Below are 13,083 nucleotides of genomic sequence, written 5' to 3'. Positions count from 1 at the left end.
CTTGAGAATGATATTTGTAGCCCATTGTGGCTTGTATTTGTTTTAGCATAGTATAGCACTGTACCATGCTGAGATGAGTATTGTTTGGCAGTAATTTCTTAGGTTAAAAATGCAAAGGATATAGAAGTCAGATGATCTCAAATTGTTAACTATTGAACTCAGCATATTAAAAAACGTGTTAAATGTTGTTAGTCACCATTAAAGTCTGCTTTTCTAACAGGTTTTGTTTACCTTCTATTGAATTATAACTAGATTAGAGTATGAGGAAAGTAATCTGTTAGTATCCAACATTTTAGGCTCCTCGTGTACCAGTGCAGGCGCTGCCCATGGTCGTCCCACCCCAGGAGCCTGACAAACCCCCTGCTAATGTCGCCACAACCCTTCCCATCAGAAATAAAGGTCAGTCTTAGTTCTGCAGATTATTTTCTAAATATCCTTCCTAGGTAGAAGATAGAGGTTGCAATTCTAGCAGAGTAGTTCCTATGAAGAGTGTTTATGGATTCAGTCAAGGAAACTGCAATTTTTTTTTTTTTTTTTTTAAGGATTTGCTTATCCGCCAAATACGAAGTATCAGTCATTTAATCCTGTAATCATAAAGCGTCAAGAAATCTGCCTAAGTAAATATGTTAAAATATATTAGTCTGACATACTGGACTAAAGCAAAATGTCACCCAGAAGCCTATATAAATTTGATAATGGAAGTTGTAAAAACAATGTTAATCTCCATATCATAGCTGATTGGATAACTTGTGTTTACTTAGGATAGTAGTCTTGGAGTGGGTTTGACTAATTTGATTGAAGGCGGAATTTCTTGTGCTATAAAATATTCAGTCTGATGTGGCTCAGGTCCTCCTAGGACTAAATTTGCATCTATTTTGATATCGCCATTTTGACACTTAACGCTTTCTGTACTTAAGAATTCTCTTCCAAAACAATTTTTATCAAGGATCAGCGATAGTGCAAATACAGGCGTGCATGTCATAAAATTAATACTGTGTGTACACTTGTATTGTTCTGGAAATACAGCGAGGATGACTGGAAGAAACTGGGCACCTCCACTGACTCAAATCCTGAGTTTTGATTTGCCTTTCGCCCTTCAAAATTAACCGATTGTTCCTTCTCCAACCTGGTATGGCAGACCATGTCAGCTGTGTTACTGTGGACTTCTTCATAAAAGATGAATTGGATTAGTCCATCGCTCATTCTTACAGGAAGGCTGAAATATTTGCCTTGCCTGGGCAGAGAGCTGAGTTTTGACACAGGCAAAATCATGTCTGCTATGGATAAAACGTAGTGGCTAAACATACCCTGTTAGATCATGTTAAATATAAATGACTATCCTGGGTTCTAGCGCTGTTTGTCAACTGAGCAAAGCTGGATACCTGTAGTGAAAGGATTCAGTAGTCTTAGAAAGTGTAGTGCTTCCTAAAATGTGCCGAGTTATTCACAAAACTGGTGGCCTAGAACAAGTCACATGTCCCTCGAGATGTTTTTGCATCACTTTTGCTGTGCTTTCAGGGCTGTAACCATATGTTTATGGCTTAACACGATACTAGACGCAAAACATCGAGTTAAGAGACAGCATATCCTTTCTTTTTGTTTCCATTTATCTTGTAGCACCACTTGATAACAGCGGCTCTTGAGACAATGGCTTCATTTGGCAAAAATATAACAATTGTTGGAGTAAATATGTCAACGTAGCGCAGGGTTATTTGGAATGTATGCGCAGTAATCGGTACTGTTAAATTGCAATCTGACTGCTGTATTAAAATTGATAGCGAAAGATACGGTTTTCTTTGAGGGCCTTACAGTACACGCTGACCTTCTGTGGGTGCCGTGTCTTGGTGGATAACCGGCCATTTAGCATCCCAACAGTAGCTCTATAATGAGGATGCCATTCGTATGCACTTCCATTGGTTCTGAGGGGGTTTCTTTTTCACACAGCTGCTTCTAAACAAAAGTCCAGCAGTCATTTGCCAGCAAACAACCAGGATGTACAGGGTTACATCACCAATCAGTCTCCAGAGAGCATTGTAGAAGAGGCTCAGGGCAAGTTGACAGAGCTGGAGCAGAGGATAAAAGAAGCCATAGAGAAGAACGCTCAGCTGCAGTCCCTGGAATTGGCACACGCTGACCAGCTCACCAAAGAGAAGATTGAGGAGCTGAACAAAACGAGAGAGGAACAAATTCAGAAGAAACAAAAGATTTTGGAGGAACTGCAGAAAGTGGAGCGAGAGTTACAGCTGAAAACTCAGCAGCAGCTAAAAAAGCAATATCTAGAGGTAAAAGCGCAAAGAATTCAGCTCCAGCAGCAGCAGCAGCAGCAGTCTTGCCAGCATCTGGGACTACTGACTCCTGTTGGGGTAGGAGAACAACTCTCAGAGGGAGACTATGCACGATTACAGCAAGTGGACCCCATCTTGCTTAAAGATGATCCTCAGCAAGCTGCTGCGCAGACGGGTTTTGCACCAATTCAGCCTCTGGCGATGCCACAAGCTTTGCCTCTGGCAGCAGGTTCCTTACCTCCAGGGTCCATCGCAAATCTTACAGAACTGCAAGGTGTTATAGTTGGACAGCCAGTGTTGGGCCAAGCACAACTAGCAGGGCTGGGGCAAGGAATACTGACAGAAACACAGCAAGGGTTAATGGTAGCCAGCCCTGCTCAGACGCTCAATGACACGCTGGATGACATCATGGCAGGTGGGTTTATATTGTTATGAGCAGGTATAATATTTGCTTGACCAGTTGAGGGTATGTCCACTTCTTTATGTGTGTGTGTGTGCGTTTGTGTATTCCCGCTAGCTCTACAGCAAGTACCGCTAGCCCACTGATCCCTGTCTTTAGGAGTTCAGAAAACCAGTTTTAACTGTTCAATTTGCAGAGTTACCTTTCCTTTTCTTGAGCTAACTGGTACCTGTTTGTCAGGTTGGTATGTCGGAAGTGGCATTTTTAACTCCTCGTAGTTTTGCGGGGGGATGTGCTAGGGTCTCGCAGTTCTATTTCGGCCTGTTTGTAGCTCAGGAACAGCATCTTGACAATAATGGTTCGTACTTTGGACTAGCGAACGTGGCGCGCTCAGAATGGGCTTCGAGCAACTATAGCACCACATCAAGCCCATAATATGTGAAGAACCTGTAGGCTTGTCTTGTGAATGAGAGCTGCTCTAGTTGGCCTTAAATAGTCTACCTGTTGGAAGCTTTTACTTACGTTTGGAAAAAAAGATGATAATCCTATGACTCTTAAAAATGTCTACTCATAAAAATGGCTGCTTTATCAGCAAAAAAGAAATTTAGCCTTACCAAATTCTTCTTAGTCGCTTAGGAGAATTCTTTGGCCAGTGACACCAGTGCTTTAAGGCCTTTAGTAGTAAAATAAAAGAATGAAACAGGTTTTAAATACTGTAGGAAATGTGAGTTGTCAGTGTTGCTTTCCTTTATGTCCGCTTCAGTTGCACTTAATCCCCTTTCCATGTTAAAGTAGTCGCTGAAGTAATCATTTTGAATGCTTAGCTGCATACAGATTAACTGTTAGGACATGGTATTGAAAAAATGGTCTCGCTTGATGAAAATTTGCTGAGGTGCTCTTGGTTAAGCTGAAAATGAAATGAACTTTCGTTTTTAAAAGTGCTGTCTGTTTTGGTAAGTGTGCATTGTAAAGCATGCTAGATTGAGGGGCGTGTGCCGGAGGAAAGGCAAGTCTCCAAGAATGTTTTAGCCCAGAGGTGCATAGGCATGGAGCTGGTCCTGCGCATACTGCGAGAGTTGTTGGAGTGCAGTAATGGTGCAGAGTGAATAGAAGATAGGGTAATGATTAAAAACACTTGGTGGTGGTATTTAAAATACTTGGAACAACACTTTTCAAATTAGGCACCTAATGGGTAGCATGATGTTCAGGCAAAGCCTCATTAAAGATGACTGAAATTTTCAGAAGCTACAGAGATTCTTTTCTGAAAATCTGGTGTTAAAATTGAAGCCTAGACATACAGATGGGAAGCTGTCAGTGGATAAAAAACAAACTGGATGCATGAAAAATTAGATAAAACTACGTCCATCATGCATTGATAGTGAAGGCTTCTGTCACGTGGCGGCGCTGGGATACATAATAATACCACCTACTCAATTCGAGAGGTGGGATAATTACAGTTCGTGGTTACTTACGAAGAATCTGTGCAATGCGCTTCAATTGTGTTTAAATATAACGTAAACTTTGAGTTGGGACGTTTGTTATGTGTTTAACTGCATGTAACGTCTTGAGGATCTACGATTGCCACGTACCCAAATGCTCGTGCATGCCTTTTTGGAAAGGTCAAGTATTTCCAACGTGCATTTGAGTGAATGTTTTTGCACTACTTAATCCCAGTTCTTAGTATATGCATGCACACATGCTATTGGCAATGGGGTCTAAATTCATAGAATCACAGAATAGTTTGGGTTGGAAGGGACCTTTAAAGGTCATCTAGTCCAACCCCCCTGCCGTGGGCAGGGACATGTTCAACTCGATCAGGTTGCTCAGAGCCCCGTCCAACCTGACCTGCGATGTTCCCAGGGATGGGGCATCTACCACCTCTCTGGACAACCTGTGCCAGTGTTTCGCCACCCTCACAGTAAAAAATTTCTCAATTAAGAAATTTTCTCAAGAGAATTTTTCTCTTTCTTACTTTTCTCAACAGGCCCTGCTAAAAAGTTTGTCCCCATCTTTCTTATAAGCCCCCTTGAAGTACTGAAAGGCCGCAATAAGGTCTCCCCGGAGCCTGCTCTTCTCCAGGCTGAACAACCCCAACTCTCCCAGCCTTTCTTCATAGCAGAGACGTTCCACCCCGCTGATCATTTTGGTGGCCTCCTCTGGACCCGCTCCAACGGGTCCAGGTCTGTCCTGTGCTGAGGACCCCCGAGCTGGACGCAGCACTGCAGGAGGGGGTCTCACCGGAGCAGAGCAGAGGGGCGGAATCCCCTCCCTCGACCTGCTGGCCACGCTGCTTTTGGCGCGGCCCAGGACACGGTTGGCTGGCTGCACATTGCTGGCTCACGTCCAGCTTTTCCTCCACCAGTACCCGCAGGTCCTTCTCGGCAGGGCTGCTCTCAATCCCTTCATCCCCCAGCAAATTGTGCTCTGGAAGGCATTTGCGGCACGTCTGTTAAAAACTGTACAGGTGCAATTCCATCTTTGCTTTTCTGTGAAGTGGCGAATTTTAGGCATTTTTTTAAGCGAGAGCAGATACAGACCTGATACACAATGTAAGTGCCAGTTTGAATGCCCACGTGAGAACTTAGGGCGGAGGTGAAATGGGCTCAATGTAACTCAAAACATGTAAGCAGCAGCTAAATATTTTATCGGTAGCTTTGTGTATTGCTTCAATAGGAACCCTCTAGAGTATTCCCATGGATTAAAATCTCTGTTCCTGAGATGACTTGAGTTTAGTTCCATCACGGAGCTATGGCTTGCAGCACTGGTTACAAAAACAAATCTTCACCTTGACTGTGCAAACTTTATCTAATGTTCTTCTCTGCTTCATTAATTCCGAACAATGAGTTTAATTTCCCCATTTTAAGTACTTGTTTAAAACAAGGCCAGGTTGTGCAAATGCTGGTATTGGTCAGAGGCGAGTATAAGACATGGGTATTGGTGCTGTAGAGGTCAAGTGTTGTTGCTAGATCAACTTTGGGACTTCAAAGTAGGATTCCTTGCTATTAGAGAAGCTAATTGGTATTACCAGAGCTCTATGCAATTTGCCTGGAAATACAGTGAGAGAATGTACCGGGATAAGGGGTTTGGGGTTTTTTTTCAAGAAAGAAATAGGATAAGTTGAAAAAGTAGTAAATAAACTTTGAGATTTAACTTAGGACTCCTTTCTGATCCTGCTGGAATTGATGGCAAGCAAAAGGTTCGCTCTTCAGCTTCAGATGTTGGACAAGTTCTTTGCTTGCTGTGAGGCTAGTGAATAGAAGTATTTTTGAGGGTTAGTTGTTGTAACTCGTGAATGAAAACATTGCGTATGTTAAATGGTGTGTTAAGGATATGAAGAAAAAAATGTGTCCCTGTTTTTAATAGCAAACTTTTTTTAAAGTAGTAACGATCCAAAGGATTATGTCCAGTAACAGAGCCTCACAAAGAACTTGAGGAATCTTGAAGCACTTGATAAGATGAATTCCTGGCACCTACCTTGTGGGATGAGTCAGTTTTAACTGTTAACTGTTTAAATTAGAATGTAAGAACGAATGTGCATTGACGCTAAGTTCTTCACAGAAACTCAATTCTGAAAATATAACTGTAGAGTGCCAGCATCACAGAAAAATCAGGAGGTTTTGTCCCACTTGTAACCCGTGCAGGAGCTGCAGAAAACTGAGGATGCAGGCTTTTACGCACTGGTGTGACTACAACTGGTTGCTGGCAATGGTTACGCTGTTCTTGAAAATGGATGGTAAATGCATTTAGACCTTTGTCCTTGGAATATTAAGAAACTTTCACGTATTGCTAGGCAGCTGGTTTTGTGTGGGACTGAGCCTGTGATAGTCCGCCTCACAGACTATAACTAATAATCATCAAGACTACAGGTGTGGTATGCTTTTCAGGCTTCATCCATGGAGCTGTTAGTGCATGGAAGCAATGCTGTGTGTTTGTATTTGAATTCAGAACATAACTTTCACTCTTGTAATTCAAGGTATGTTATGCATCTGAAGTGTTCTGTATTGGTTTTAAGCATGTGTGGCAGGAACATAACTTTTAATAACTTAAGACGCTGCAGAGAAATTGGGGGCAGAGGAGAAGAAATTGATACGGAGCAAGCCTGTTGACCTGGCTTGAAACGAGTTGGAAAAAGCTGAGGAGGTATCTAGTGTATTTCTTGAAATGCAGTTTTTTTTCAGTCGCTCATCTTGGCTTATTGCAGTGTAACGTGAAACAGTTCTTTCATACATCTACTGTTGACATTACAAGAGATGAGGAATAAATGCCTAAGAACAATGCTTGTGCTCATGACAATCAGACAGCGCTAGTAAGAAACTTACTGGTCAACATAAAGGTGACATGGGATGATTAAGTGCTTGGTTTCTGTAACATCTTGCACTTAGTGAAAATATGAAGTATTCGAAGCAGCAGCGAACTTGAACAGTGCGAACAACGCCGTGTTTCTTTCCAAAATGTTAGGCTTTTTTCCAGATACACAGTTTGATTTAGGACATGCAGATCAGTAAGGAGAAAATCCTGTTGGCTCAAATGTTAAGTATCTTGTGTTAGTTTTCAGGTTTTCTAATTTGTCAGTTTGGCTGTTTTCTTTCCTCCCCTGATACTGGGGCTGCATTTGTTAAATCAAATGCTTCTCTGGATGATGAGGCTGTTGGGCATGGGGGAGAAGGTGGCAGCTGTGAGGACGTACTTTTATTCATTTAAGCTAAGAGCAACTTGAGATGTCCAGAAAGAAATCAATATGAAGAGCAGCTATGCTCCTAATATCACTGAGCACAAAACTAGTTGTCTGATACCCAAACAAATGCCACAGACTTGGACTAGAATAGCCAAACGGTGCTTGCAGTGATGTGTTCTGACAAAGAAGCTTTCACCTTGTTTTGTAACGTGATTAAGACTGGTAGCTGGTCCCGTACCAAGGCACGTATATACTAAAATATTATAATAGCGAACTAGCTTTGAAGACTTCGTTATCCCAGGCATGAAGTAATGATATTTTAATGTTGAAGTACAGACTTCAAGTTAAATTTTGCCACTGGTCCTTTAGAGTAGATGGAGGGGCGGAGGGGAAAGATGAACCTTTGACTGTCAGTGCGTTTAGATTTGATGATCGAGCTAGTTGGTTACTCTTTCCACTGCTCAAGACTGTTGTGAAAACCTTTTGGCTTATTGGAAACTCTTAGTATTTTTGTTTGGGTTCCATAAAGATCCTGTTCATTGCCCTTGGCATGTTCATTACAAATTTGAGCTCTGCACAGGTGATGCTGAAATAAATATAATTCAAGTCGTTACCCATAAAAATTAATACCTTGTCTCAGAGAAATGCGCTGTAGGGATATGAACTATATTTGTCTGTGAATTATTGCTGAAGCACACTTGAAATAGATTTAATATGAGAACTGTAAGTCAACATGCATATTCTCCTCTACTAGCATGCATGAAAACATTTATATATGGGTTATACAATAAAGGTTTTCTTCCTTGTGGAAAGAGTGGTGTTGGCTTTTAAACATGTCTCTCCCGTTTGTTTTCTTTTGGTTTTTTCCCTCCCCCTCGCTACAACACCACTGGTATAAAAAATAGGCTTTACCTGAATTGAGACCTTCCTAACTGCCTTGGTTTTGTTGTTTTTTTTTTTTTAAGTCAAACTTCAATAGTGCATCCTGTAATACAGTAGATGCTCCTCAGCCCCCATGTTGGGACTATAGCAGTAATTCTTGGCAACTGTTTAAAATATGTGTGCTACTGTAGCAGGGTTAACTTTTTTCACCTGTGGATTATTTGATGATGGTGCTTTTGTATCATCTGAGTTAAGCATATTTGGTTAGTTTCCAGTCCATTTTGTCATCTTTATCGAGTTGTTTTGGACTAGATGTGAGGGTCAAGAATCATGATCCTTTATAACTCCTTTACTGTTTTGTGCTGCTGTAACTTCCTCTGTGAACTTAAAGAAAGAAGGTAAATATGCTAATTTTTCAAAATCACTTGTTGTGATGGTATATGTAAAGAGGGGAGCAGGAGTTGAAACTGACAACTTCTTATCCTTCTATATGAAAGCAATTTGAAGTTGCGTTTTTAGGTTATATCTCTAATTTACAGTGAGAAGAAGGAATGAGACGAGTTTAAATTTGATGCTCCGCTGAATGATGTTCTGTTATGATCATTAGTTAGTTCTCCTCTGTACAGAACTTAGGCCATAGTTTCTGACCTTATGTCAGAATATTTTAGCTTAGCTTCTCTATGTTTCTTTTAATCCATTCCTAGCGTGATTTGTCTCGTAAGATGAGAAGAGTTTTCAAAAGGCACTCTAATACAAAGATCAAGGGAGCTTGAATCTTGATATACTCTTAAATATACGGTTAACCCTACTGTTTATGTTAGAAGTAGGGGGTTCTTTGTTTCTTTCAGTGACATTTATTGGCCGCTTTGCTGGGATTTGGTATAGGAAGTCCAGAAATTAAATTAGTAATGCATGAAAAACATAACTGCCAACAAATTGGCATGTTAGGATAAGTTTTTTGTGGCATCTGTTGAAAAACTTACCACTTCAAATTAAATATAGGAGCTAATTATCAATGGCTGACAGTTAGGAACACGGCTGATTATTAAACCCGTTTTAAAAATGAACAGGACTTGAAACGTTGGGGATAAAGGGGCGTTATTTTGATGTTCCATAAGGTTACTTGGTGGTGTGTACTAGATGAACACTGACAATAGGTGGAAACTGCATTTCTTTCATTTGCAGTTAAAGGTGCTTTTGTCAACTTGACAGGAGAAGTGTACAGTACTTTACTTTCTCCTTTACTGATCACACCTGACCAAGACCCGTAGAAATACTGGAGAAAAGTCGGGGAGAAAAACACTGAGTTCTCTAAAGGAAAATGGGAGTTTTCCCCCAAAGGCTGTTTAAGATGGAAGTTGGCTTTGTATTTTTAAACTTTATATGTATGAAATGAATTTCAGGGAAGCGTGGCAGTCAGTGCTATTTTGTGTCATGTCGATATGCTGTCATCAACTGTAAAATGGTATTACCTGTTGCTTATGCTAACAACCTTGACCAAAGTTTCTGCAAAATGACTGTTAAGAAGCTTCCACTTCTCTGGTTTCCACAAATTCTGCCATGTGAGCATCCTGACACAAGCACTGTTGCTTTTTTGTTATGTTTATGGGGGCTGGGGTGGTGGGGGTTGAAGGTTGGACAGACTTTTATATGAGAATCTTTAAACTGTTTTTAAGAAAAATTGCACAGATGCCCATTGATGGGACTCGTTCTGCAGTCCTGCTTCTAAAGGTATGGAACTCCTGGTCCAAATAATGACTGACTTGTTGTAGGAAATATCTTCGGTGTTTAAAAAAAAAAAAAAAAAAAAAAAAGAAACAACAAAAAAAAAAAAATTGTGGTGGGCTTCTAGAAAACATGCCAGTCTGATAGTTACCTATTTCTTTGATCTAATACAGTTAACCTTTTTCATAGTTGTTAAATTCAAAGAGTTAAAGGTTCAAAGATTGGGTTAAATGTGTAGAAAATAAATATTTGTGGAAAATAAAGTTTTTAGGGAGTTCTGTCTGTCGGTGGGAGTTGCGTCCCACTGTCCATTTTTTGTCACGTTAAACATGAGAAGTCAAGTGTTTTGCTTTTACTAAGTGTAATTATTCTGTTCAACAGCAGTGAGCGGAAGAGCATCTGCAATGTCAAACACTCCTACCCACAGCATTGCAACTTCTGTCTCCCAACCTCAGACGCCAACTCCGAGTCCTATCATTTCTCCTTCAGCCATGCTACCGATCTACCCTGCTATAGATATCGATGCGCAGGTAAGCCTGCAACTGTCACTGCAGCACAAATGCGTGAAGCTCTTTTGCTTCTGCATCCTGAATAATTCAATGATAGTAAACAGCTCTGTTGTATAATGAATTGTGTTATAGAGACTTGGTTTGCTGCTTGTTGAAAGCCTACACAGCTCCCCGGAGAGTTGCAACCCACTTTCCTCTGTGCTCTCGCTGAACAAAAGAGAAGGTCTTTGAATGACTAAACACTTGTATTTCTTACTTCTTTGTTGTCAGAGTGATGATGAGAAACAGCCAAGTTGTCTTCTGACAGAAATTAAGGTTTTTTCTGGCCTGATATCCTAAAACAAAAATAAACCTTAAGCTGTTGCACACTGTTTTTTCTGGTTGTGTTTGAAGTTGTTGGCCAACGATCACCCAGCTTGACAGAAGTATGCAAGTATTGAAACTAATAACTTCTGTAAGTTTTTAAACAAGAGGGAATAAATCAAACTCTCATTTCCACTAAAGAAAAAGCATTTCTGTATTGAAAGTAATTTTTAAAAGGGCTACTTTATGTTGACTTGCAAGTAGCTGGCCGTCAAAAAAAAAAGCGTTCATATACTAACTAGCATACGTATATGCATAGTTCTAGACTATACATAACACGGCTAAGATGTTGGGAGTGTGAAGAAGAGGAAAGGCTTGACATTCTTGTGGAGAAAGGGAGAGAAACCTCTGGAAAACCGGTCTTGGCTACTGCAGTTGCTCGCGGCACTTGGCTTGGTTTCTGCTGTGACCGTGTTCAGGAGGTCTTGCCGTAACCTGACCGGCCTCGTTGGTAGCTGGTGGACACCCATGCAGATCGATGTTACGATAAGTTTGCCAACTACCCTGGGTCATAAGAGAGTAAAGTAAAACTAAGTTCTCGTAGTAGCTAAGAAATGTGTGTGTCTTTCTGCGTTTTGGGTGGTTTTTGGTTTTTGTTGTTATTTAAGGAGAGAGGTGTCATTTCAGTCAATCCCTACGCTGTAACTAACTGGCTGTGCCAGTAATCCTCTGAGTTTCTCAGTTGCCCTTTCAAATAGAGTGGTGGTCATTTACATGGGCCCCGGAAACACTGAGAAATTAAATGCACGTTGTTTCATTGCAAGTGTTTAATAGGCAGAATCAAGGTTGATAAGGGCTCTGTGCTGTTACCGAGAGCTATCAACCGCTAGAAATGCTCACTTGGAGACAGTGTATGAGTGCTCTAAAGGGAAAAAACTTAAAAGCAGAGAGTAAGCTCAAAGAACACAACAGATAACTGTGACGTAATCAGTAGACGTGTCTTAAGCTTTTAGACGCTTTTTATTCTTAACAGATATAGTTGCACTTGGGCTAATATGCAATACAACAAGGGTTGTACTTGAAAAAGGAAATATTAATAATCTTGTCTATGTGATGTCTGTTTCTTTTAGACTGAGAGTAATCATGACACAGCATTGACACTTGCTTGTGCTGGTGGCCACGAAGAACTAGTACAAACACTGCTAGAGAGAGGAGCTAATATTGAACACAGGGACAAGAAAGGTAGGTATCTCACTGTGGCAGTGCAGAACTTCGCTGGTTTTCCAGTGTATCACACTAAATAAATACACAGTAAGCGTAGTCTTTATGTGAAGCTTTTAGGCTTGCTTTTCTGATGGTTTAACTTATGTCCCTTAAACTTAAGCTGTGAATGTGGACTCTCGAAACGTCCTTTTTCATTTCAGGGTTTACTCCGCTTATTTTGGCTGCTACAGCTGGCCACGTGGGTGTTGTTGAAATCTTACTGGATAACGGAGCTGATATTGAAGCCCAGTCTGAGAGAACCAAGGACACTCCCTTGTCGTTGGCTTGTTCAGGAGGGAGACAAGAGGTGAAGTAAAACATAAGTCTTAAAAAACAGTGTGTGGATTGCGTAATGTGTCAGTATACTAAAGCCGTCTTCCAGATAAATTACAGTAACTTAATTCACCGTTGTATTTCAGGATGGTGTTTTCTAAAAAGGATGCAAAGAGCTTCACATTTCCTAAGTTACGTATTGCAGCGTATCTGATATAAATTGCTTTTTCTGTTTTTATAAGCTGGACCAGTGCTGTGCAGATGTCCTCATGACAGTAATCATTAGTGGCTCATTATGGGGCTTTTACCAGTATAATTAGATGTAGACATGAAAGTGAATGCGATGAGTGTTCTTGTTGAGAAGCTGGACTTAGACGTGAATCGGCTCCCTATGTGAGCCAAGAGGGTTTTCTGATGCTTTCTGTGTAGGCCGTAGGATGTTGGAGTACTGCAGATGAATCCAGTGTCTCTGAGTAAAAACGCGAAAAAAGTTTTTCAAATGATAGATCAAAAATAAATGTAGAGAAGGTTTTTTTGAATGTTATGTGAAATAATGTATTTTGTGACTTAATTATGAAATCTGCGTTTTGATTTTTTTCTAATGGTTGCTACAAGTCTTAAGTCTATAATTCTGTGAATGCTTCTACTATTTGGATGGCAAAAGCCACAGCGGAAGCTATGTATTCTGGTGCAGGATCACCCTCCTCTGCCTATGGCCATCTGGAAATTCATGAGGTTGGATACACCTCTCCCACTTCCGCAGGTTGT

At 40.7% G+C, this 13,083-nt stretch overlaps 1 protein-coding gene across 3 annotated transcripts in view; it reads left to right on the top strand.

Annotated features, from left to right (window-relative positions):
- Window positions 1-13,083, top strand: part of ANKRD17 (ankyrin repeat domain 17) — a 94,271-nt gene that overhangs the window by 60,635 nt on the left and 20,553 nt on the right. For 2 of the 3 annotated variants that reach the window (XM_075150411.1, XM_075150413.1), the window contains exons 14-18: window positions 297-399; window positions 1,945-2,700; window positions 10,349-10,497; window positions 11,910-12,021; window positions 12,204-12,349. In XM_075150411.1, coding sequence (XP_075006512.1) covers window positions 297-399; window positions 1,945-2,700; window positions 10,349-10,497; window positions 11,910-12,021; window positions 12,204-12,349 — 1,266 coding nt within the window. The remainder of the gene's footprint in view (window positions 1-296; window positions 400-1,944; window positions 2,701-10,348; window positions 10,498-11,909; window positions 12,022-12,203; window positions 12,350-13,083) is intronic. The other variant, XM_075150412.1, reaches the window with a different exon arrangement.

This window comes from Calonectris borealis, chromosome 4, assembly GCF_964195595.1.
Source record: "Calonectris borealis chromosome 4, bCalBor7.hap1.2, whole genome shotgun sequence".
NCBI classification, from domain to species: domain Eukaryota; kingdom Metazoa; phylum Chordata; class Aves; order Procellariiformes; family Procellariidae; genus Calonectris; species Calonectris borealis.
This window is presented reverse-complemented; position numbering and strand designations above follow the sequence as displayed.